We start from the raw sequence: 25571 nt of genomic DNA, 5'->3' as shown, positions 1-25571 counted from the left end.
CCAATACACGTAAATAATAATAACGCGCAAAATAGTGATATAGTAGGTAATAATAAAAACTTATCGATTTCCGATGATAGTCGATGCTAACGGTGGCTAATCTGCTGTATCGGCCGTTACCGCTCTTCAGCTCGGCAGTAGAAATAGATGCGCAAGAACGGACAATGACCCGTATGATCGCCGAATATAGATATGGAATTATATTATGATATTGACCATAATATGGATCGACGTCGGCGGCACAACACTTTACGTAGGTATATACTATATTATATTATATTATATTATATATTTATATCGCGGACTTAATAATAATCATACTATACTTCGACGCTCAAACGTCGACGGAGACGAACTCAAGATAGATAAAATGACGAATGAGCGCGGTGTCGACAAAAGCCGTGATTATATAGACGAAGGAGGTCGCCAAAAAGTTCATTAGGTACACCGAATACACCGCGCGATTACGCGGACCGGTTCGGACCGCGAAAAAGTCGCGGCGGCGTGAATGATGGTTATCAATTTATCATAAACTGGGCAAATCGAATTTGTAACTTATGTATGACTCATTTTTTTGAGGCCACATTGAAAAATTTTAAATCGAGTAAAACGCGTCTCAGATACAAAATAAAAAAATTGTTGCAAATAGTACTAAGAGCATTATACATAATATTATTATGTTCTGTACGTAGAATTATGTATTTATTATTTCTTGTAAATTAAAAGTTAAAACCAATGATTATTAACTGACCCATTTAGATTTTAGGTATTATGTGCTATTGTGCCATTGGGCAATAATTTACCGCCTTCATCTTCCTTTTTACTTAAAATTTATGGTTTACGTTTTATATTTACGGAGGTATCTTAAAACAGTATGTATAAAAAGAATATTCTTATTATTTATGTTCCTACATCATATTTTTTATAAATGCCACTTTTATTATATATATATATATTTAAATTATACCAAGTTATGTTGAAAAATTTATGTTTTGAATTCTTTTTCGTTTAAGTTGGCAACTAATATTCTAATAGTTGGTTAAGCGGTATCTAGTATGATGTTTAAGGATTAAAAATTATAAAACATAGTAATATTAGTATTTTTACAAGGACCTATTTGTTGTCAAATCGTCAGGCCGATTACAACAGAGCAGTGGTGAAATAGATTTACAAGATCAAACACCTGGTTGAATAAGTAATGGTCGTCGAAATGTTTGACACCACGATAATATTACCAAACTTCACAGATGATGGTCGTTAGCAAGCGGGGTTGAATGAGATTTTATAACAATCAAAAATTTTGAGGGCCTGTCCGGGATTTGAACCCGGGACCTCTCGCACCCGAAGCGAGAATCATACCCCTAGACCAACAGGCCATACAACTCTGATTTTGTAAATCGTAATTATTTAACGTGATTTGACAAGAACGTAGAAGATAAGACAATTTTAGTGTTAACGTGTTATCGACACCTCAGATAGTAAATAGCAGATACTTAATGATAACTGATAAGTGATAAGTGTTGTAGACTTGTAGAAGCTTAGATTTTTAGATTGTTACATCCTGAATGTTTGATATTTTCAATTTTGCTTTTGCTCATCTATTCATTCGTCATTGTCATTATTGATCGACGATCATGAGCTTTGAAATTTCTAGTTTGTACATACCTAGTCTAGTCCCTTGTTTATAGTCGAAATAGTATTTACTAACTAATAGTAAATACTTGAGACAGTATTAAATACAATAAGTACAATTGAGTATTAACTGTTCATCATTAACGCATCGATCCTATTTACTGTTAAGGAACACAATGTTGTATAAGATATTTCATCAAAACATTTTCGAAATCATAGACTTGAGTTCAGCTATGTTCATGACAGCATCGGTACTTGTTGTTGGATATGTCTGGACATGTATGCGAGCCTCTCGCAGACAGAAGATGCTCGAGTTAGAGAACACACCGCACAGGGTGTTATTGATTACTGCACATCCTGATGATGAATGTATGTTTTTCGGTCCAGTCATACAGAAGCTGTCAAAAATGAAAGATGTACACCTTTTCTTGATGTGTCTGTCCGTTGGTAATAACTAATAAGGCAATGATGGTGATTAAGCTTAATGCCAGTTCTTAATAGATTGTCGATAATATATTTCAGGTGACTTTGAAGGTAAGGGCTCATTGCGCAAAGCTGAACTGTATGATAGCTGTAAGATTTTGGGCATTGAAGAGGGAAATATACTGTTATGCAAGTAAATGTTTACTGGTGTTATTGGTACCTATTGACCACTCTCAGGTATGGTTTTTACTGAAGTGATTGATTTCAGAAATACTTTGCTTCCGGACAACCCTAGTGTAGACTGGGATACAATTTTACTGGCTGACAAGATTGCTGAGCACGTAGAACAATTAGAAATCGATACTGTTTTGACATTTGATAGTTATGGTGTTAGTGGTCATCGTAATCATATATCAATATATTTAGCATTATTCCATTTGGTTTACAACAAATTACTTCCAAGTTGTAAGTAATGTAATTTAATAATTTATAGTAAACTATTAATGATTGAACGTTTACAATTTAGACTGTCATTTGTATTCACTGGATTCAGTCAACACTTTACGGAAATATGTCAAATATATTGATGTGTTATTCAATAATACCTCAGACTTTAAATGTACTATTTCAACTACAGAACAACATTGTGTGACAGTAAGTAATTATTTTTTATATACAGCTGTATATTTGGTATTTTTATATTTGTGTTTTAGAAAGCAATGCAAGCACACGATTCTCAGTACATTTGGTTCAGAAAACTGTATATGAAATTTTCTAGATATACTAGGGTAAACACCTTTACTATCATTTCTGTTGATTAACTTTTGACTTTTAACCTTAGAAATTAGAATAATATTAGTTTTTATTTATTTATGTATTTAAGTAGTTCATGACTGTGATAACTGATTGATATAACAGTTTTATTATTTCTCTTTGTTAGCAATTATTATTGTTTATATTTTTATTTGTTGTACAGTTTTCATCTTCCAAACAATTGTTTAATTGTTGTGATTTTGTAACTAAAGATTGAAATGATAATATGTAATATTTCAATAAATTATGATTTTGTTTTAATTATAATTATTTAACTTACAATTCGTAAGATAGACAAATCTAAAAAAAAATTAGTATACATATCTAAAAAAACAAGGCAGTTATACTTCGTTTGAACAAATTTTATTTTGGTTTCAAATGATGAAAATTTAAATTAAAATGTAAAAAATAACAATTTATGTATGATACTAATTATATTATATATTATTTATTGATTTTGTTGAATTTAAATTTTATGGTCAAAATTAAGAACTATAATCTATTAATAAGGTATGACTAAGTTAATATTGGTAGTCAATTTATTATTTTTCTGAGTTTCTGACCCACAAGATAGATTTTGTCGAAAAAAAGTTGCTATTTTACGTTAGATCAGCGATAAAACAAAATTGGGCGCTCATATTTATACATAATACAAAATTAATCATAGTTAGTGAGTACTGTCATTTATGATAAATATGTATCAAAAGTATTGCCAGTATGCAGTTGCCACATAATATTTACATTCAACTTTAATAAATATAAATAATTGGAATACGATTGTAAAAAATAATTTATACTTATTGTGTACTAGATGAATTTTCCCTTACTTTCTATGTTATAAATATCATAGTTGCTTTAATTGAATATTTAAAAATAAAAATTAATTTAATTTATTAACTATAATAATGTAATTATTTATATATTTTTTACATATACCAATGCTCATTAATCATTATTAATTAGCTATATTGTATAGTTGTATCCTAATATTCTATATATTATATTGAATAATATTAAACTAAAAAAAGTGATGTTCAAAATTGCTTTGAATAAAAAATAATAGTTGGATAAGACAAAGTTAGTACTATTGGCATAAGTAGATAATGCTATTCTCAATAAATAAAGAAGCGCTTATGGAACAAACTTAAGGATTACTGGAGGCAGAAAAAATAGTGGGATTGGAAATAAATTTGGGAAAGATTAAGTACATGATAGCTCATTGTATGATTTTACCAAAGGTTTTCACATTCATTTGGTAGCTGTTATATATAAACTTTACAAAGTATAGGAGTTTGAGTATCTGTATACACTTATAATAATGAAACACAAGAAGAAAAATAAGTGAGAATATAGGCAGGCAATAGGTATAATTTTGCTTTGAAAATAGCGTTAAGGTAAAAATGTTGAATAATAGCCATAAGGAGAAAGGTATAGAACTTTTCTACAGGTGGTGATGTATGAATGCATAATTTAAAAGCTTTATAAATCATAAGATACTCCAGAAAACTTATAAGTAATTGAAAAAAAAATATTTTCAAGTCTTGCCTCTTGTAAACATATGAATATAGGTGAATGGGGAATCAGAAATTATGTGGAGATTAAGGAGCTTTATCAAAAACCTAATATAAATGAGATAAAAAATTGTCAGCTCTCATTATAGTTTTGAAGGCTGACAGTTAAAATGAAGTAATGTTTGAGTACAGAAATAAATAGGTTAATAGTTTGAGAATCTACACGCATTTTTTTGTTGTGTCTTCAGATGAAATTGATTTTTGTTTTCATTCTAAAGAATTAAACTGATTAAAGACTTTGAACTTATATTATACTTTATATTAGACTTTAATTATATTATTGTTCAATTGTAATCTGTGGGTAATTAATAAAAACCAAAATAACTAAGAGCCTCAAAATAGCATAAATAATTAATTATTTAGTTTTAAATTTGATTAATACAATATTATAATATATTTATATATGTATAATAATGTATTCAATGATTATGTTGTTTTGATAAGAGAACAATGTTTAAAATGTTTACTATTGTATACAATAGAAAAAATAAAAAACTATTAATAAATAAAAATTACTTTATTGGAAATAAAATTATGATCCAATAACACAAATAGAAAAAAATATATAGTAGAGACATCAAAACAAATTTTTTTTAGAATAACATATTTAAAAAATAAAAATAAATATATTACTGAGTTGGGGAAAATGGTGTAGGGTATAGTATTTTAGATTGCATTTCTTTAATTAATGGAACTGTGTATGCAACACATTCATCCCATCCAGGGGACATCCAAGCAGCTTCTCTAGTTTGTGTACGCACTTCTAAATTCTTATAACCTAAACAATTTTAATAATTTATTTCAATTCATCAATTATTTATAGCAAAAATACTTACACCAAAAATGATGAACATTGTAGAGACGACCCACTTGGGAGAAGAAGCCTGCAAATGGCTCATCATTTGAACGCCGGTGATTGATTGCTCGTGCCCAATTATTACCCCACTCAATCATTGTACCTGGTTTCAAACTATAACTACGAATTTCATAAATGTTGGAACCAGATTTTAATTCAATAGAAGGCCAAAAGCTGAAAGCTAATAAGTACTGAAGATGTCTTGAACGCAAAAACTGACCACATTGATTGCGTAATTTTGCATATTCCTTTATTAATTAACATCACAATAAATACATTTTAAAAAATTAATCAAAATTAAATTTCAAAAGAAAAAAAAATTTACTTGATTTTGTATTAGAATTTTATTGGTTTTATCAATTTCTGCATAACCACCTTGATGTTTCCATAAATGTACATATTGGTCTAGATCACCTACATGTACAGACCAAGAGCCAATCAGTTCATACTTTAAGTTGGGTATTTTTTGACATAATTGAACCACCTGTTCACTGAAATAATTTAAAAAAATATATATAATTGTTAGATACCTATTAATGAAGAAAACAATTTTATGTTAGATGTTTAAATGATGTCTTACTAGTTTTTCACATAATTATCAGTTGAATCGGGACGTACATTGTGCGTTTGTAATTCATATATTACTTCTTTGTCAGATAACATGCGAGAATGCTGCTCTTTAGTTGGTTCTATTCGTCGAACCAACAACTTTTTCAGCCACCCCTCATTATTGTTATTTTCCAATTCTTTGTTGTCTTTAAGAGAGGCTGTGTTAAAAGACAAACATCTGGAGACAAGAATGAAATAATTTGATATTAGAACACTACTAATAATTTATGAATAATTAATTGTGTCATCATTGTGTCTAAAGATAACGCCGACTTACCTGAATTGCAATGGTACAGTGATCTGTTTTGTACATGAGAGGGTACACTGTTTTAATATGGAATTAAACATTTCGATTTTTGAGTACGGCTGTTTAAAAACGTAGATAATTGCTATTTGAAAATAATGGATACAACTGTCAATTCGTCATGTCTGCTGGACGCCGGCACGTTCAACTCTTCCCGAATCTCGAGCCATGAGCAGTATGCATGACGTCGTGTATATTATCACCGTGTCATCTTCTTGCGATAACAAAGTTCATGGATTAACAACTATTATTCGTTATCTTTCCATTGCCGATTTACGACACTTCTCAATCGGACGTTATGTACTTACTGATGTGTGATGTATTTGTACTTATTCAGCTATTTAAAATAGGTAGGTGGGAACTCATATTTTATAAAATGGACTGTGTATGACTGTTGTCTATTAATAATTCAAAAATCGTCATTTAGATAGTATAGTGGCACTACCAAGCAAGAGCGTCCATAGGGTAATTTTCAAGGCAAAGGTCATAAAATAAAATAGGTTCCGAATCTCATTTATGGAGAGTAACTAGTAAGTACTATATATACACGTAGTCAGGATTTTATTTTAAGGGGAGAGATTTAAATAATTTTTAATACAATTTTTATTTTTTACGTGATTAATACACAACAAAACCTTTTAATTATATTTTTAAAAATTTTTTTTTTTTTGGGGGGGGGGGGGGGGGGGTCCAGACCCCATGGACTACCCCCTAGATATGTGCTTGACTATAAAGGTTGGTTTTCCTTGAAAAGAAATGAGGAAAAAATGGCAAGTAATTATGTAAATATCAACTTTTAATAAATCTTATGGGTTGTATGTAAGCCAGTCATATTTTACAATATTTATTATTCATTTAGACGTTTGAGTAGACAGTTAGAGTAATTTGATTTTTATACAATAATACTTAACAAATATAAATTAACAATTATAATTGTATTAAAATCATGATGTGAAAATTAAAATCGAAAATGTATTTTTAAGATCAAATTAATTGTTATCATTATTAATTAATCCAATTTGTTTAAATTCAATTTTTTTTCTACAAAAGCTTATTAAACCTTTACATTTTTAGCAGTCATTAATGACCCTAGTCTTGTCTTAATTTTACTCAAAGTACTGAATACCCTTTTTATTTTTTACAGTATAATTATTGTTAACAGTGCAATACATATACCTTATAGGTATATTAGATATATTGGTAAATACTTGGTATATAATGGTCAATGTTTGGCTTTAGAAAATTTTTATGAATTTATTAAATTTAGTCTTGTATTATGTTTGTCGATTATTCTTTTTTCTTGTTCGGGGCTGAATGCTTCTTTGGGAGAGATTGTGTTTATATTTGATTGTGTTTGGGCGTTGTGATAAGTGGGGTATTCTAAGAATAGTATTAATTATTATTAGTAAAAATATAATTAAATTATTACTATTATTATTTTTTATACCAGTCAATTGTGGTCATAAATTCATAACACTAAGGTAGTGAAAACTGAAACATAAAAAAATTAACATTCTATTGCCCATGCACAATTTTGCGAAATTTTGTCATAAAAAAAAATAAAAATAAATTAATAAAATAAAAATTCAATACATTTTTATTTTTAAAACCAAAATGAAAAAAAAAAAATGAAATTGGGTATGAAGTTGTGTACAGTAGGTATCAAGTGTTTTTGAGCAATTATCTTTGAGAAATAAGTCACAATAATTTATGTGTTAAATTTGAATTCAATAATAAATTATTACATACGAAAAAGAACCTTGAACAAATAGATGGTCTATTAGATTATTATACTGAATTACAAAGTATATTTTAGAATGTAGTTATATTGCTATTTAAATAATGTATACTACTTTTAAGGAATAGTGTAGGTTGATTTAATTTTTCTTTAATTTTTTTTTTTTTTGTTTTTCCTGGTTATTTTGAAAATTATTGGTTTTGGAAATGTTTTATTTCTGACTCTCGAAGTACCAACTAGATTCAACTTCTTAACCAAAACTATCACTAATATTGAAAAATTTGAAACTTTTTTATTGCCCTAAATGTAATGATTACGGCTCAGATTTAAATGCTCTAAAAATACCAAAAAAACGCATTTATGATTTAAAAACGCTAAAATATGCCACAAAACTGAATTTAAACATAAATTTATATTGAATTATTTTATTTTTTTCGAAGAATAAAAATTGAGTATTAATAATATAAATAAATTTTAAAATTCAGCAAAAAAAAAAAAATTAGATTTGGCAAATTATATTTGCAATTATGAGTACAGTGAGGGTTTTTTTAGTATTTTTAAATTTAAATGATCGATGTTTATTTGCCAATAAGTTTTTGTTTACTGAAAATGACCTTTTTTCATCAATAGAGACGATAGAAGCAAATTTGAAAAATGTCATATCGTTTGGCGTTAAATATTTTCTTTTCCTCCTAATATTTGACATATATTTTACTTTTATTTGCTTAAAGCTTTTATTTTTATTTAAAGTGTAGTCAAATTTTAAATTTACGTTTTTTTTAATTTGACTCGATGATTTTTTTTATAATATTTTTAATCGTATCGACAGAATTTTATAGACTTTATTAATTCTAATCCTGATTTCTAGTTTATTGCAACTTGACGACTACTTAAGTTTGACTTAATGTGTATTCATTTATACTTTAAAGTACCTTCACTTAGTAATTTTTGACATTTTGTGATTGAGGTTCCACATTTTTTTATCAAATTGGTTTTTAATTCCTTGAATAATCGGAAATTGTTCACAATAATGTAATGTTGCAGTTAATTATGTACCACCCATAACTTCATTATAGGTTGACGGGTTAAAAGAATTTTAGGAGCCATGATTTTAAATGTATTCACCTCTCTGGATGGCGCTTTTAAGAACATCTTCTTTGTACTTGAAATAAATTGATTTACTTGGGAAAATTGATCTCGGATTTTTTCTGATACTTGATGTAAACTATGTGTTAAATAAGTAACATATATCATTTTAGAATACAAGGAATTTTAAGATTATCGAGCCTTGACTATGTATGAAGCTGCGTCACTTAAAACAAGTAATACCATGTCATGTTTTATTCTTGTTTGGCACAAAATAAGTTTTCAAATAACTTGTCTTCTCTACATTCGTCGTTTCAATGATGTTTTGTACCGGAGATGCCGGAAATTAATTGATGCAATCGTTTGTAAGTTGCGTTCATTTTGTATGTTTGAGTTGTGTTTACCTCAGATGTAACCTAAATTAAAATATATTCAATGGATTTGACTGATTTGAGGATATTAAATAGGTACGAGTATATACTATATTACTATAATATTATTCCCTATTGTAACTATGTAGTACTTACCTACTGTAGATATAAACACTTCGGTATTACTATTTATTCTGACTTTTGATACTTTGTAATGGATGACTATGACTTTAGGGTATATATATATATATTATATTCAGTCGTTATTATTTAATGTAGATTGAATGATGATGAATAGTGAGGTAGGTAATAAGAAATTAACAGATATATTTTGATAAAAAGAATTGTTCTATACAATAAACTAGTATGCCAAAGTAAATATGTAAAATATCATACTTATTTCGAAGTTTAATATAAATTATGAAATAAATAGGTATTGAGTGATTCACCAAGCATGATCATCACCATTTTTATATGAATACCCAAGATGAAAGTGTAATGCGTGTGAAAAACGTCACATGTTGTATATATAAGCAATTAGTTTGATTAATATTCTCTTTGATGAAAATGCATACTATTTGTATATACTTTTTCTTGCACATATAAGTATTAAATAACGATATATATATACCTGTAATATAAATAAAGAGGTAGGCACAGAATTTTACGGTACATTAAGTTTGAACGCACGGCGATTGGCATAATGTTTATTCTCTCTAGAAAGATATGAAGCTTGATCCGGAAAATAGACTTGGTAACTACAAGCATTTTACAAACGCGATGTACTTGTCGGTTTTGCATAAAACAATAACGAATCCGTTAATATAATATATTATTTACTTTTTAATGATGTTCTTACTTTGTTGTTGTTATCTTTTTATTACTTGAAATGTATAATAATAATGATTGACCGTAGAAGTTTAAGATAAGTTTTCAAATGGAGTTTTTGATAAAAAATAAAATAAAATCTTTACGTATTATCGTTATTTTTTAAAAACCAAATTTTATTGTTTCTATTGATAAATATATCCCTACGCTCAAAATAAATATAAAAATTAATAACAATAACTGTATAGCTGTATAATGTGCATTTTGAGTATAATATTCAAAGTAAAACTTCTAACAATTAGTGAACATTCATTATCTCAATAAGTGAATTTGGAATGATAATGTTTTTGAACAATTTTATTTATATAATTGTTTAATCATTATTGTATAACAAAATTGTTTTTTATGAGAAGTTGAAACTAAAATATTAAAATTTTAAAATTAGTTTTACAGTTGAAAATATACAGAGTTGTCATTTTTTTGTCTACATTTTTATTTTCATATCCCATTCCATATTTTTTTTTTTGAGATTTTCGATTTATGAAGAAGTTGAATCAGTATAATTAAACATGGAAAGTGGTAATAGTTTTAATAGTTAAATGAAATCTCATGCAGAAAACAAGATAGTTTTATACTATTATAAACTAATATTAAAGTAATAAAGTATTACTTATGAATGGATAAATATAAAATTATGATAAAAAACATAATAACAGTAAAATGTACTATATTACATGTTCATATTATAATTTTGAGTTTTATAGATCATAATTAGATTCATAAAATTATAATATAATATTTATTTATAATTATTAATTGCTAAGACTTTAACATTTGATTTTATAAATTGAAATTCTCAGAAAAATAATCTCAAGAATATTAAATTAAAAATATTTTTATTTAAAAAAGTAAGAAAGTTAATCAAACGACCAAGAAAAAAAATATTTATAAGAAACTACTTTGAAAATTATAATAGGAAATTTAAAACTGTGTGTTTTTAATTTAAGGAACAATAATCTCATTTTTTTGCAAATAATCTGTATTTAATTAATAAGTTGGTACTAATGATGAATAAAACATTTATACCTAATATCATTGTATTATTATTTGATGTTTTTTTGAAAAGTTTTAATTGAAAAATTAATCATTAGCCATTAAGTAGAATATTTATATAACTATTCAGTTTATAATCTTAATAAGAGGAATTGTTTCTAACCTGGGGGGTGTTTAGTATTTGCATGAGAAGAATGATAGGATGATGTGAACAATTTTATTTTTGGTGGTCTACTTTGGGTACTTGTATATCAATAATATTAATAACAATAATTAAAAAAATTAAATATAGGTAGTAAAATTACATTTTTTTTTTAAAATTTAAAGTAGGTATAAAATATAGTTATATTTTTGTATAGGTTAATCAATTTTTTGATGGTTGTGTATATTTATAAAAAATGTAGTTATGAGTTTTAAGTATTATATAATATTTAAAAAATGTATTGTTTTATTTTATAAATTTATGATTTAAATTATTTTATATTTATGTATTTGAAAAATAACTATAGAAATACAATATCTTTTAATACATTTAAATGTTTGTATATTTATTGTGTGCATAAGTAAGGAATACTATTTAGTAATCAGTAAAATAGATACAAAATATAATAATGTATAACATTAAGAAACTTGTTATCTAGTGCAGTAGGTAGTAAATTTTTAATAGAAGTTGTGTAATTGTACCTGCATACAACTGCCAGAATGTTAAAATATTATAGCGGCCCACGTGCTTGACTCTTTACAAGAAAGAACATTGAATATAAAATTGAATTTTCTAAAAGAGTAATAAATTTTATGTTTCGTATTCGTATATTTCATTATTGCACTTTGTACAATGCATATATTTATTATAAAATGCTAAATAAAATGTTAATGAAGAACTATCGTATTCACATGCAAAATAATGCGTAGTAATTGTCTTGCATTGCAAACTTTTTTGTTATCATTATTCAGAAGGCATAAATAATCTATATAACATAAAAAAATAAATAGATTATGCGTATCGCATGTATAATGAGTTATGACTGTATTTTTGACTATGTAACTGTCAATATTTGACACAAGAATAAAGTCACTATTCTTAGTATTCAGTGACATTTCCTACGAAGTTGGGTAAATATATTTTATCATTAGTTTAAAATATCACTGCACAAAATTTTGCTTTACAAAACTGATTGCATCGTTTAGGAGTTATATATATATTTTTTTAAACATATTTTACTATTTTTTATTTTTATAAATGGCAATTTTTAATTTCTAACTCCAAAACTCAATTTTTTCTTTAAATTTGAATATATTAAGAATTGAGATATTTACTCAAAATATTGAATATTTCACTTATCTCTAATATTATCTTCCTATGACTATTTATAAATTATTTTATAAGGATTAAAAGATTAGATAAGGGGATGAGTATTATCCATTCACCTGAACTAATAGTTATAATGACTAGTTGTACAAACATTAAAAAAATATGTTCATGTTAATTGTAATCAAAAATAAGGAATACTATTTAGTTATCAGTAGAATAGATAAAAAAATCTAAAACATCATTATGAAAAAATTCATTTTTATAAAGCTGTCTTCAAATAATAAACTTATGATATTATCGATGTATAACCTATGTGATTACTGATTAATAATTATTCAGTACATTAATTATGGCAATATAGAAGACAAGTATAAAAATATATGTTCTAGTGCCTAGTTTAGGGTGACCATACGTCCTGTTTTTTATAGGATTGTTCTTTACATAGTGTACAATCTCAAAGATTTGTTTGAGTTTTACGAAGACTATAAACATATTTTAATAAACTGCAATTAAAAATTGATATTAAATAGAGCATCGTTAGATATAAATGTGGTTAAGCAGTATAAAAATAATGAAGTTATTGTAGATGCATCTAACTAAAAGATGTTAAAATAAATATTACTGAAATATCGTGGAGAATGTCTATAATTAAGGTTAGTGATAAAGAAAAAATACAATTATTGAAAGTAGTAAACCATCAGAAACCTCTAAAATGTGCATTTAGATCGCGGGAGTTGTGTGAATACCCATTTCTACCTTAAAACGCATCAGATTCGTGGAAAGTAAAAATATCTAACAGATTAGAAAAACCTCGATATGCTATAATCGGATTTCAGACTAATTGGAAAAACAGTATGAGTAAAGCAATGTCATGTTTTGATCATTGTAAAATCAAAAACTTGAAGGTTTATATAAATTCTGAAGTATTTCCCTACGAAGGTTTTCAAAGCGACTTTACTAAGAATAAGATAGCTACATTATATCATGCATATACCGAGTCCAGAAATCCTAATATGTTCGTGATAATGTTACTCCTGTATTGACTCGATCAGACAGATTTCAAAATATTACTACCGATTATAGTTGTGGATATGAGCAGACAGAACGATAATGTAAAAACGTCGACTATTGATCTAAGAATTAAGATTTAGATTGAAGAAGCGTTTTAGCCTCCACTTTGGCATATTGCTTAATATTACATGACCAAATTATAATTTATAATTCATTTAAAATTTATACATTAATACATACTACTCAATATGATTGTGCTTTTTGAATTCTTGAATTTTATTATTCTGTAAATTATTTACGACTATTATGATAAACAATTAATTGGTAAAGTTTTCATTATTCCTGTACAGAGCATGTCAAAATTCTAAACTTACGGAAGATTATATGCACGTGGAAATCTGTTCAGTCGTGTCATTTTTGGGAGGGGGGGAGAGAGGCGTGAGACGGAACTTTAAACCTGTTTGGTTTCATAAGTAGCTCAATAGATTTTTTTTTATTTTATAATCTTTAGGGAATATAATATTATTTGCAGAAAAATTATTGTCACAATAATAATTCATATTTTTTAATATTTAAATTTTAATATAGAAGTGTAGGCGGTGGGTGTGAATATTTAAAGATTACTTAATGTTTGTATGCAAGTATAGTGTGACAACTATGACATGTATGTGATTGTTGTGTGAAGGAAATTATTTAAATTTAAGCGAAAAGTGCAAGACGTATTATATTGTTTTTTATTCTTTTGTCAAACAAAAATACGTTTATATCACACATCATACTAAATATTAAAATGTAAGCAGTAGATACAAGTTTGCGAAGATTTATATATTTGTATGTATACTGTAGACTGCATACAACAACAATAATATCATAATCCTAAATAAATGTATGTCTAAAATTATAATTTTTTCATTCCAACATTAGTAGATATCGAATGACACGATAAAAATTCTAAGAAACAAAATAACCACTCTTAAAAGTATTCATGTTTTGTTGAGAATTTCCAGGTAATAATATTTAATACGTTTTGCTTTTTCTAGTCATCACTCATCTTGTAACAGTTATGATTAAGGTGCCACCGAGTAAAGTACTATAATATTTATTTAGCTTCACTTACATCTTTTTCACAAAAAAATTAGGCTATTTATGATTTAAATAAAACATATTAAGATAATGTGAGATAACAATTGTATAATTGCGAAAAATATATAAGAAAAATATAGCTTTGAGTGGTTGTTTTTCAGTTACACGAGTCGGTTAAAACTTTTGTCCTCTCCTTTAATAAAATTCAAACGATGCCACTGAATTTGTTCCAAGTTTATTTATCTATGTATACTTATAAATTATCTATAAATAAATATTAAAATATGTAATTATTGAAGTCACTTAACTAATCGTTGAATTTTTATTATAATCAGTGAACCATTTGTGAAACATTTTTTTTATCATCATAATATACTTTGCTGTATACAATACTATAATAGTATAGTAGTTATAATAATATATTCAATCAAGTTTTAGTTGAAAAGTTTGTAGAAGATTTTTATATTCACTCATAATTCATAGTAAGGTGATATATAAAATATTGAGTTAGTATACTCGATAATATAAATAATATAATATAATTTTTTGGTAAATTAATACTGCTAAAATAATCGTTTTAGTTTATTTTTTTTCGTATTTACATTTGATTATCGATTATAACCAACTAATATTAACATTATAACATTATACCCAGCAACATAATTTCATCAAACTGCTGTAGAGTTTTGAACTTTTAAAATAAATCAACAAAATGTTATGCAATTTTTTTAATATTTCATAATGATAGTTTTGAATTCATAGGTATTATAAGTAAAACGGCTATAAAATAATATAATATATAATCAAGCAAAAGTTTTGTCGTACTTTCGAGTACACGATATTTATTAGTATATTGTAACTTTTGATACGGTGTAGTGAAAAGGAAACAACACAAATATAAAGTGTAAAGTTTCACTTTTAAAAACTTGTTGCTCATGAAAGTTATGAAAATTTAATAGCATTTGACAACTTTAAGTTACTTCTATTAGTTATAATCGAAATTAAATGATTTTTTAGTGCAATTATTATTTTTTTTTAGTACATTTTACAAAACAAATATATTTTTGAAAAAGCTTTTAATAGCATCTATGGATTGACGATTTAATTTAACTTGTATATCATTCTTAAATATTTTTTTTAATATAATCAGAGACAAGAGTGATACTTGATACATTTATAATAAAATAAAAACATTATTAATAATTTCTGATTATAATTTTCTAGTGAAGCAATTAATGTAATTTTTAATTCGCTTTACAATGATATGTTTAAACCAAAAAAAAATAGTTTTGTGTCCATCATCAGTCATTACCTTTTGGAATGGTGAAAATACCTCAATATTTATTTTTGAGGATTGTTTTTGGTAAAAAATTAACTTTATTTTTTCTAGTTTAGTTAAAATTCAAAAAGGAAATACAGAAGTTGTAGATGTAATAAATTTAATGTGATTTGTAATATTTAGGTTGAAAGTAAATCATTTTCAGTACTTTTAAAAATAATTGAATCTAAAAAAAATTTACCGGAAAATCGATAAAGTTTACGCAACACTATTAGATTTTGTCAAAGTGCATTTGTTATAATAATACGAATTACCGAAAAGATTTGATAGCTTTGCTAAATAGTTATATGAGTATTTTAAAAAAATGATAGCATTTGATTTTAATTTATTTTGGATTTTCTCGACTTAATTAAAAATATATTTGTATTTTTTTTAGTTCTCTTGTCGATTTGTTCGATTTTTGTTAATATATATATTTTTTTATGATCAAACAACATAATTATTGAATGTTTAAAACTCTTCATAAATTATTGCTATATACAAAAATGAAAAATATGTAGTTCCAACTTTTTCATTAGAATTTAAAGTTTAAATGTTGATAGTTTAAATCTCCAAAATATAATATTAATATACCTATGATTCTTTTCATTTTATATTTTTACAGTTGAATGAGAAAAGTGTGTGTGAGTACTGAGTTTATTACCAATAACTTAATACTTATGTTATGTTGACATATTATTATAAATAAATATTTATTATTAATATATGAAATGATTTGTTTTGTTAATGCTATTTATAAGAAAATTGTATTTGCATGTATAAACTTACAATATAAAATGTGTCACATGCTTACATGACACATAATATGTTATTTACGTAATGTCCATTTTAATAAATATGTTTTTATTATAATCAAGTGTGTTAATTTGGTTGATAATTTGAGCTCTTAAAAAAATAATGAATAGTTTGGATATAGGGAAGATGAATTTTAAATATATTAATTTGTTGCTGTGTTTGACAATTTCTATAAATTAGCATTTTCGTTGCAACTGCGATTTTATTTAAAACAATTTATTAATCCTTAATTCAATTTTGTTTCTCAAAATAATTATATTTTTTTGATAAAACTAAACATTTAACTTTCGTAGTTTTTTTTTTTTATATATTTATGGCATTCCCTAAACGGTTATGTGACACAGAAACTTATGATTGATTGTTAAACTAAACGAATAAATATTAATGACTCTTGATAAAAAAAATTAAAATACACTATGGTAATTGACAATTATGAAATCTCATAAAAAATTAAAATTTTTCATTAACATTAAAGTTTGGTGGTCATAATGGTTTTAGTAACACCAAAATGGATAGACCTAAATTCTGTAATTTGCTGTCATCTGTCATCAGTCATCACCATTTACAACAATAAATGATAAACAATGATGAAGCGTTTAGTCACTCTGACATAAAATTTATTTTGTTTTGAATAAAAAATATAATTCAGTGATAGCAGGTAGGTATTATATATTTTATTTATTAATTGTAGTTGGTCTTAAATAAATATATTATGTTTCAACTTTTATTTTAATTAAACGCATCAATTATTAAGTTGTAAAAAAAAATAGTCTATACCTACCAGTATGATAAGTAACAGTATCCCAGTATCAAATGATATTACATACTGAAGTTTTAAAGCATCAGCTAATACAGTTGTTCCAAACCTGGGGGGCGTATACACATCGCTGAGGAGGCGCAAGCAGTCATCACAAAGTAAAATTTTATTTTTTTTTAAATTCCACTATAATACTATATTATTTACAATTATTAATATTTTATAATTACTAGTATCAATAAAAAAGTAGTCTTTCCGAATATTATATAGTTTATTTGTAAAATGTAAAGTAAACAAAAAAATTATAATTTTTTCAATTTATAGGTGGGGGGGGGGCGAGATTTTTGAAAATCTACAAAGGGGGCGTAGAATAAATAAGGTTGGGAATCACTGAGCTAATATAAAACCTGAAAGAATATTTTTAAATGAGTGATATGTAATTATGTGCCACGGTGCTAAAATTTACGTTCTGATTTTAATTGGACAATGCTATTAAGTGCTAAGTTATTACTATTGTGTACGCCGATTACACTGCAATATTATAATGCATTGATGCTCTAATAATACGAGTATATATATGTATGTATGCTAATTCATCGCGAGTTAATTCATCGTGCGTTAATTTATCACACGCATACACACATTAAAATTTAATAACTTCCTTCATATTTTAACACAGAATCAGGATTGTCTACACGTTTATTTTTGATATAAGTGTGGTTAAAAACGTTGTATTTTTTTTTTTTAAATCAGCAATTATTAGTACTAAAGTTCAGATAATTAAACTGTAATAATTAAATTTTAGAAACGTAAAATATTATATTTGCGATTGGAAATTGTGTGCTATTTCTTGTAAACATTCATATCGGTCGTTCTATTTTAAAATCAAAGTAAATATTTTTAAACGCTGTGCTTTGTCTGAGTAGGTATTATTTTTTCGCAGGCGAACATTCGCCAGCTATGCATTGTTTAAGTTGTACTTTATTTAATTGTTTTTATTTTTTCAACGCAGATATAAATTTCCAAATACTTGGATATCATTGGTTTAAAATCGAAGTAAAAAAATTATAACATCTTTCTATTGGACTATTAGTCTTGGGTAAATCTTTCGAAACCAATGAATAAGAGTTCTAAATTAAAATGTTAAATTAAGGTGTCCATGCTCCTATCCAAATCTCTTTAGAATAATTGATAATAATTCTTCATGTTAGGTAAAATATGCAGTGTCCAATAGTTTGTTATAATTTATAAATTATAAGCATTAATTATCTCATTTTTTGGTACGTAAACTAAACCTGGTGACTTTCGTACTTGTATTGAAAATGTTACATCGCCTTTATATTTTGTTTGAAGACTCGTATACTGAATTTTTCATCATATACTCTGTGAAAAATGAAAAAAGCATCCCTTTACTTCTGTTTTTGAAAATTCATCGCAGCTTTTTTGAAGTAAAATATTATGGTTTTAAGACTTAATCTAACACAGCAGTTCTCAAACTTTTTTTTTCGCGTACCACTTAAGTATATTATCAATCAGTCACGTACCACTGATGATTAAAAATAAAACGATACAAACTTTACATAGTAAAATACATTTATTTTAAATAAAAATGCAATAAAATATTACAATATAATTATTATTTATTTATTAATACAAATTTATTAGTGTTTAAAAATTAAGATATGAATTAAATAAAAAATTTTCAATGAGAACCATGAATTTGTAAATTTGATATTAGCGATGATTATATTACCACCATGCGGCCTTTCGCGTACCATCATGTAGTCTTTCGCTTACCACTAGTGGTACGCGTACCACAGTTTGAGAACCGCTGATCTAACATAATAGTTTTTGATGCTTGAAACATACGCCTATAAGTTTATTATTTTTTATCTGGTAATAAGACGTGAGCTGATTGTAAAATATTTGAATAATGTACTGCATGAATAGTATAAACTTGATAAAATAAAGATGAGCACTTGACAATGTGCCATCACAAAATCAATTGTAACATTGCGTCATAAGTTTTAATAAATTTGTTGTGGAAAAAATTAAATTTCTGTCGGCATTAATACCACTGTTATATTGTAAAAAAAGATTATCATCGATGTTTTTTGTAATTTCGTCAGGTATAATAAAATTAAAATCGGTTAGATAGTTTGGTAATTGAAGTTGTTGTTTACGTGCACGTTGTATAGTACGTTTGAGTTTATGAACATAAGCTCACTAAGCCGCACATTTTGTAGGGATTTAAGATAATGCTGTAGCTACTATAAAATGAAAACTTGCATCAATGTTATTAGTAGCTATTTTTTTTAGTAAATTTAGTGTTTTTTTTTTTTTTTTTTTTTTTTTTAACTTAAGTGTCTGTTGAATTTAAAACGTGGTTATAGCTAGTATTTTTTAATATTTCCCGTTATTTAAATGAACGCGTCCATGGCATTTGTTTTTAAAATATTGGTTACATTTCCATATTGACTTAACGTTACTTTATTTTTCTTTTCCGAAAATATAACCATCGAATGAAAGCACATATTTTTCACTTTTAGTTTTTAATATTTCAATAGCCATAGTTTGACTAAAAAGAAAAACTCACCAACACGGAAACGACACGATGCGGTAATATAAAATATAAAGTTCGATGATTGTCGACCGACTAAGGTATAAATTAGCCTAGTTACCTTGTTATCGTTAATTGTAGATATACTTTTATTCGTAATCATAGACGAAACTAGACATTTGTGTAAGGGTAGGTCAAAATATTTTATTATTGTTCCCCTTCCTGCTCAAAAAGTATTAGCTATTAAAATTTGTATATTTTTTAACATTACAAAAAGAATTTGTACAATAATATTTATATTTTGAGCTTTGTTTCTTATATTATTATTTAATATATTTAGGTATTAATATATATGATAATCACACCACTATAATATATTCAAGCTTCATATTGAATTCCAAGAAAATATACTTATATTTATTAAATGCCACATCTTATTAATTGCAATACGAATACCATGTCACTGCAACAAAAGTACTGCTGCAGACATCGGCCATCATCGTCTTTTTATTACTTAGGTATTTCTATAAATATTCGTATATTTAAAGAAAACAAATTGTACGTATTTCTTCACGATCGAACATAGTATAACATATTGAGATAAATATAGAAAAATAAATTAAATAGAAATAAAAATACCTAAAAATAATTTTTATTTGTTGATTTTAGTAAAATATTTTATGAGCACGTTCTTATTTTTTATAATTTCTTAATAATTTATATCAGATAAAATAGATTAATATTATACGTCTCATATTATTTAAGATTATTTTAAATAATGACAAAAATATATAGTTATCGTTTCCACTTCTACATTTCGGGAAAATAACTACAAAAATTGTATTTTACTCGTAGTTTTTTTAAACATAATTTTTTATACAATATATGGTATTAGGGTGTTTCAGAAATCGGTACGAATATAAAGACGTCATTAAAGTCGCAAATTTTATTAGAAATGATATTTTTTTCTCAGACGGCTCAAAAAACATCTTCAATTTATGTATATGAAAAATAACTCCCAACACACGTCCACACGTGGAGTTGTGGCATTTATGTGGTTAGGTCAATGAAATTTGCGATGACTCGATTTCGCGGATCACTCTTTGAATTTCGTCTTTCAAATGTGGGATGTCTCGTGGTTTATTCTCGTAAACCTTTGATGTAACATAACTCCATAAAATAAGTCACATGGGATTAGATCTGGCTGGCCATTCTTGGGTACTGCCTCTGGAGGTGACGCGTCGAGGGAATCGTTCGTTCAATAATGCAATATTGTTTGACAGGCGGACCGGGAGGTGTGACAGGTTGTTTCATCCTGTTGAAACCAAACATTGTCATTGAGTTTAATTTCTTAAAAAGTGGGTTACATCCAGTCTGTAATTAAACTCCTGTAACGGTTCCCGTTTACGTTTATAGCACCTCTTGTGCCGTCTTAAAAAAAGAGTGATCCGTGAAATCGAGCCAGTTGTTTGTTGGCGAGTCATCGCAAATTTCAACGACCGCATAAATCTATGCCATGACTATATGGGTAGACATATGTCGAGGGTTATTTTTCATATTTAAATAGAAGATGTTTTTGAGTTGTCTGTGAAAATAATTTTCATTTTTAACAAAATTTGTGATATTGATGGCGTTTTTAAATTCGTATCGATTATTTAAATACTCTGTACAATATTATTATGTGCCTCATCTGTATCAATTTTGATGCCGATAATTTGTCGGCATTAGGTCAGGCCATGGCTAAACCTAACTGATCCGTAGTTTCACCCATGTACGTAGTACATTTTAGTCACGGATAAGCAACAATTACGATAGAGATTATAATCAGATAGTAATATAATGTGACATTTTAGGTTTTTCAGACGTAGTTGATTTGGTCCAAGTGACGAGTTTAAGCTGTGAAAAATATTATGTTTAATTCGATTCGGAAAATATCAACACTAGATACAGTATAATATCACACATATAAATATATTATAATATATTAGTTGTTAAATAAAATAAACTTATTATGTAAAAGATATTCAACAGAGCATACGTAAGGCAACATAATGAACATAATAAATGTGCATGGTACAGAACGAATGCAATCAAAATAATAAATATCGATTAACTGTAATGGTACAGACAGAGAAGTACAAACTTTTATGAAATGAAATATGTAATATCTAAATTAAAAAATAAATCATAATTTAAGCAAACTATCGATTTGAACTATTTATCATGAAAAATTAAAGTACTGAGAATAAAATAAACATATTATCATGTATTTTTACTTCTTTGTATAATTTATATTTATAAATATTAATGAAATATCAAATTATTATAAATACATTTTTACGAATTTATATTTATAATTATTATGTATGTATACATATACATTTTTATTTTGTTAAACAGTGACAAAATATCTTTAACTTCATTTTTTTACACACTATTAAAAACAACTGTATATTTAATCTGTTTATTCAGATTTAATCATTTTTATTACAATGTAAAAACGAATTCATAAATATATATTTATTATAATAACGGTCTGTGTCGACGCATTATATATTTATGACGCCTTGTCAATATCTTAAGATATATTTTTATATGGTCATTATAATTATTATTCAAAATAACATGTTAAGTCAGATCCATATTAATAGCTTCGTAGGAGGCTGATAAAAATAAGAGTAAATATAAATACTAAATATTAAATATAACAAGGTACAACTATAAAATGTGAAAGTTTAAACTCGGTCTTATTCTAATATCTGATTCAATGAATGTTTTATGTGATGATTCGGTCGTTTATACAAGGGGAAATGCTAAAAACATCGTAATAATTAGTATTTTGTCTTTTAGTCGATACGCGCAATTGATAAATGTAAACCGTTTAAAAGTCATTCAATTTAAACTTTAAAATAAACCTGAGTAACTCGCTCTGATTTAGAGTTAGTTTTAAACGTAAGTAATTAATATATAGGTATAAGGTTGAGGTAAACAGTGGATCGTTTAATGTGACGCATATGCTCAACGTGTTCAAACGGTTTAAAAAACCGATGAAGTCGTTTTGTTGATTATTATAATCTTAAGCGTGCCGTCAAAATATTTAAAAAAAATGTTGTGATGGATTTTTAAGGATATTTTTTAATTTATTCATATTACTTCAGATAATTTATTTTTTGTAAGTAATACGGTAAGTTGAATTAATTTTTGCCAAAACATCGCAGATACTACATTATGTCATACATTAAAGAAACGTTACACTCGCGTGTATTGTATTTGTCTTACAAATATATAACATGAGAAATTTGCGTTCAAAAGAACCAATTTTTTGTTGTTAGCTTTGATATTATAATTAATATAGACCTATTTGATCTATTATCAAAGTTGAAAGTAAGAACATTATCTATGTTTATAAGTATTGGCTTTTTTTTTTTAGGTATTTTGATTTATAATCAAGATATGAGTTGTTAAAATATTAAAAATAGTTATATGTATTAAGCTTAAAAACATGTAAAATATTTCGATTGTTTGGTACTTGAAACGAGAGTATTCTATATCAGATTAAATTGTACATAGTACTTGAAATTATGTTTACACGTATAATATAATCCGTCATACAATGGGTGATCTGAATTAATTAAGATTTTGTCGTATGAAATTAGATTGAATTTTCTAGGAAAATACCGAAATAAATGGTGGTGACTTCAAATACGTTCTTCTAGAGTCTAGACACTAGGCTCTAGAATACTTAATATTGATATACGCGATTGATGACGTTCAAACTTCAAATTATTATTAGTATTTTTTTTTTTTTTTTTAATAAAGCGTTAATATTTTTTTTTTTTATATTTTTGTTTATTTTGTATATATAATTGATCGGATTATGTGATATTGTTTTGGTCCACTATTCTATTATAGGAAATAAAATATTAACAACATTAACTTGGTCTTTGACAGGACATTATTTAATCAAATTTATTCATTACATAGAAGTATAAAGTACAGATTTTATAATATGTATGATATAATACATTATAGACTAATAAACATCAAATATTTTTTCTAAAAAAAGAAATGTAAAAAACAAGCGTCAGGGTAATAAATAATCTTTATCTACATCTTGATTGTAATTTTAATTCTCAAATAGTTTTCAAAGAATCTATTTTTAGAGAATAACGTTGTACATAGCTGAAACTAAATTAAATCTATAATCTTTTAAAGTGTTGTAATTGTCACCAGTTAAAAGTTGTTTGTATTTTTTGTTTGCAGAAGGTATTTATTACATTCTGTTAAATTACATAAAGAGGTAGGTCTATTTTATACATTAATAAGCAACTTACGAGAACAAGTACCTAGTCAATCAAAATTTTTAATTAATGTTTACTTGGAGACTGGAGTGTCTAAATGTGATTAAAATACGTTATTGTATTTAAAACTAATTTTAATTTGGAAATGAGTTAAAATATCCGTAACAGTAATTCTCTTTACTTTAAAGTGAAGATTAAATATAATTATGATGGGCATTAAACTCAAATCTCATTTATAAATTATATTATGTATTGTTGAAATGAAAACAATTGTGATTAAGAATAGTAAGCATATCCAAACCTCCGTAATATAGTTTATAAAAAACATGGTATTAGAATTAACAATCGACGTATAAGTGTTTTAAATATACTATAAAATCAATTTTACTTTATTAAAATAAATCCAATTATATAGAAAGCCACCAAAAATAATTTATTAAGATATTTTATCAATGTCATAAATTTATTTTATAAATAAAATTACATTATTGGGTACCTATATTATGTTTCAATAAAAGAACGTTTTTTTGGAATAGTTTCTATTTCCTTCTTGATGATTTAAGAATAAAATAATTTTTTACTCTGAAATGGTATTAATATGTTAATAAAATATAAGTGCTTGATATTTAGGATTCTAAATGAAGCTGCATGGGCGAAATTGTAAAACAATGCAATTGTGGTTTCTTCAAAATATATTTTAATTCTTTTTGAGTTATTTACATAAATATTTGAAATGTTGGACTTTTCAGTTTTTGTTTATTTGTTTTGTTTATATCGATAAAATTATTGATTATCGAACAAAAATTTTTCAAAAAAGTTTACAAGAAAACATTGAAAACACATGAATATTATATTTTTTTTATATAATTATATTTGAAGTATAATAATATAAAAGATATTCGTCGTTACAACTATATTGAATTGGTCCACAGTAAATCATATAACTATTTTCTAAACATAATTACATTTAAAATATATTTAGACTATCTTAAATTATTTATATAATACATATATTTGAAGGTCTATGTATAATAGCAATTTTAAACTTTTTAATAATTGTTTTTGATTTAATATAATATTGATTAAAATTTTGTTCTTTACAATAAAATTTGAAAATGAGTACAATATT

At 25.8% G+C, this 25571-nt stretch overlaps 2 protein-coding genes and 1 non-coding gene across 3 annotated transcripts; 1 reads left to right on the top strand and 2 right to left on the bottom strand.

Annotated features, from left to right (window-relative positions):
• Positions 1-1304: 1304 nt before the first annotated feature.
• Positions 1305-1376, bottom strand: Trnap-cgg. Its single transcript has one exon. It is a non-coding gene; the product is annotated as a tRNA-Pro (tRNA).
• Positions 1377-1808: 432 nt separating this feature from the next.
• LOC112594677 (N-acetylglucosaminyl-phosphatidylinositol de-N-acetylase) lies at positions 1809-3037 on the top strand. The gene is made up of 5 exons (XM_025339604.1): positions 1809-2079; positions 2155-2248; positions 2324-2520; positions 2582-2709; positions 2769-3037. The coding sequence occupies exons 1-5, from the start codon at positions 1809-1811 to the stop codon at positions 2874-2876; spliced, it is 798 nt and encodes a 265-aa protein (XP_025195389.1). The 3' UTR covers positions 2877-3037.
• A 2023-nt stretch (positions 3038-5060) lies between these two features.
• LOC112594667 (protein NipSnap) lies at positions 5061-6397 on the bottom strand. Its single transcript, XM_025339583.1, has 5 exons — positions 6182-6397; positions 5876-6082; positions 5621-5786; positions 5276-5543; positions 5061-5217 (listed from the first exon to the last, which is right to left on the bottom strand). Exons 1-5 carry the CDS (start codon positions 6250-6252, stop codon positions 5069-5071), a joined length of 861 nt encoding a protein of 286 aa, XP_025195368.1. The 5' UTR covers positions 6253-6397; the 3' UTR covers positions 5061-5068.
• Positions 6398-25571: the final 19174 nt, after the last annotated feature.

Source organism: Melanaphis sacchari, unplaced genomic scaffold (assembly GCF_002803265.2).
Source record: "Melanaphis sacchari strain LSU unplaced genomic scaffold, SCAv2.0 Contig23_pilon_pilon, whole genome shotgun sequence".
Lineage (NCBI taxonomy): Eukaryota > Metazoa > Arthropoda > Insecta > Hemiptera > Aphididae > Melanaphis > Melanaphis sacchari.
Note: the sequence above shows the minus strand (reverse complement) of the source record. Positions and strands in the feature narration are given on the sequence as shown.

Excerpts from the sequence above, each read along its gene's own strand:
- LOC112594677 (XM_025339604.1), top strand. The coding sequence starts at position 1,809 with ATGTTGTATAAGATATTTCATCAAAACATTTTCGAAATCATAGACTTG. Across the intron at positions 2,080-2,154 it reads CTTGATGTGTCTGTCCGTTG|GTGACTTTGAAGGTAAGGGC; the intron begins GTAATAACTAAT and ends AATATATTTCAG. Across the intron at positions 2,249-2,323 it reads GGAAATATACTGTTATGCAA|AAATACTTTGCTTCCGGACA; the intron begins GTAAATGTTTAC and ends GATTGATTTCAG.
- LOC112594667 (XM_025339583.1), bottom strand. The coding sequence starts at position 6,252 with ATGTTTAATTCCATATTAAAACAGTGTACCCTCTCATGTACAAAACAG. Across the intron at positions 6,083-6,181 it reads ACTGTACCATTGCAATTCAG|ATGTTTGTCTTTTAACACAG; the intron begins GTAAGTCGGCGT and ends TCTTGTCTCCAG. Across the intron at positions 5,218-5,275 it reads CAATGTTCATCATTTTTGGT|GTTATAAGAATTTAGAAGTG; the intron begins GTAAGTATTTTT and ends AAAATTGTTTAG.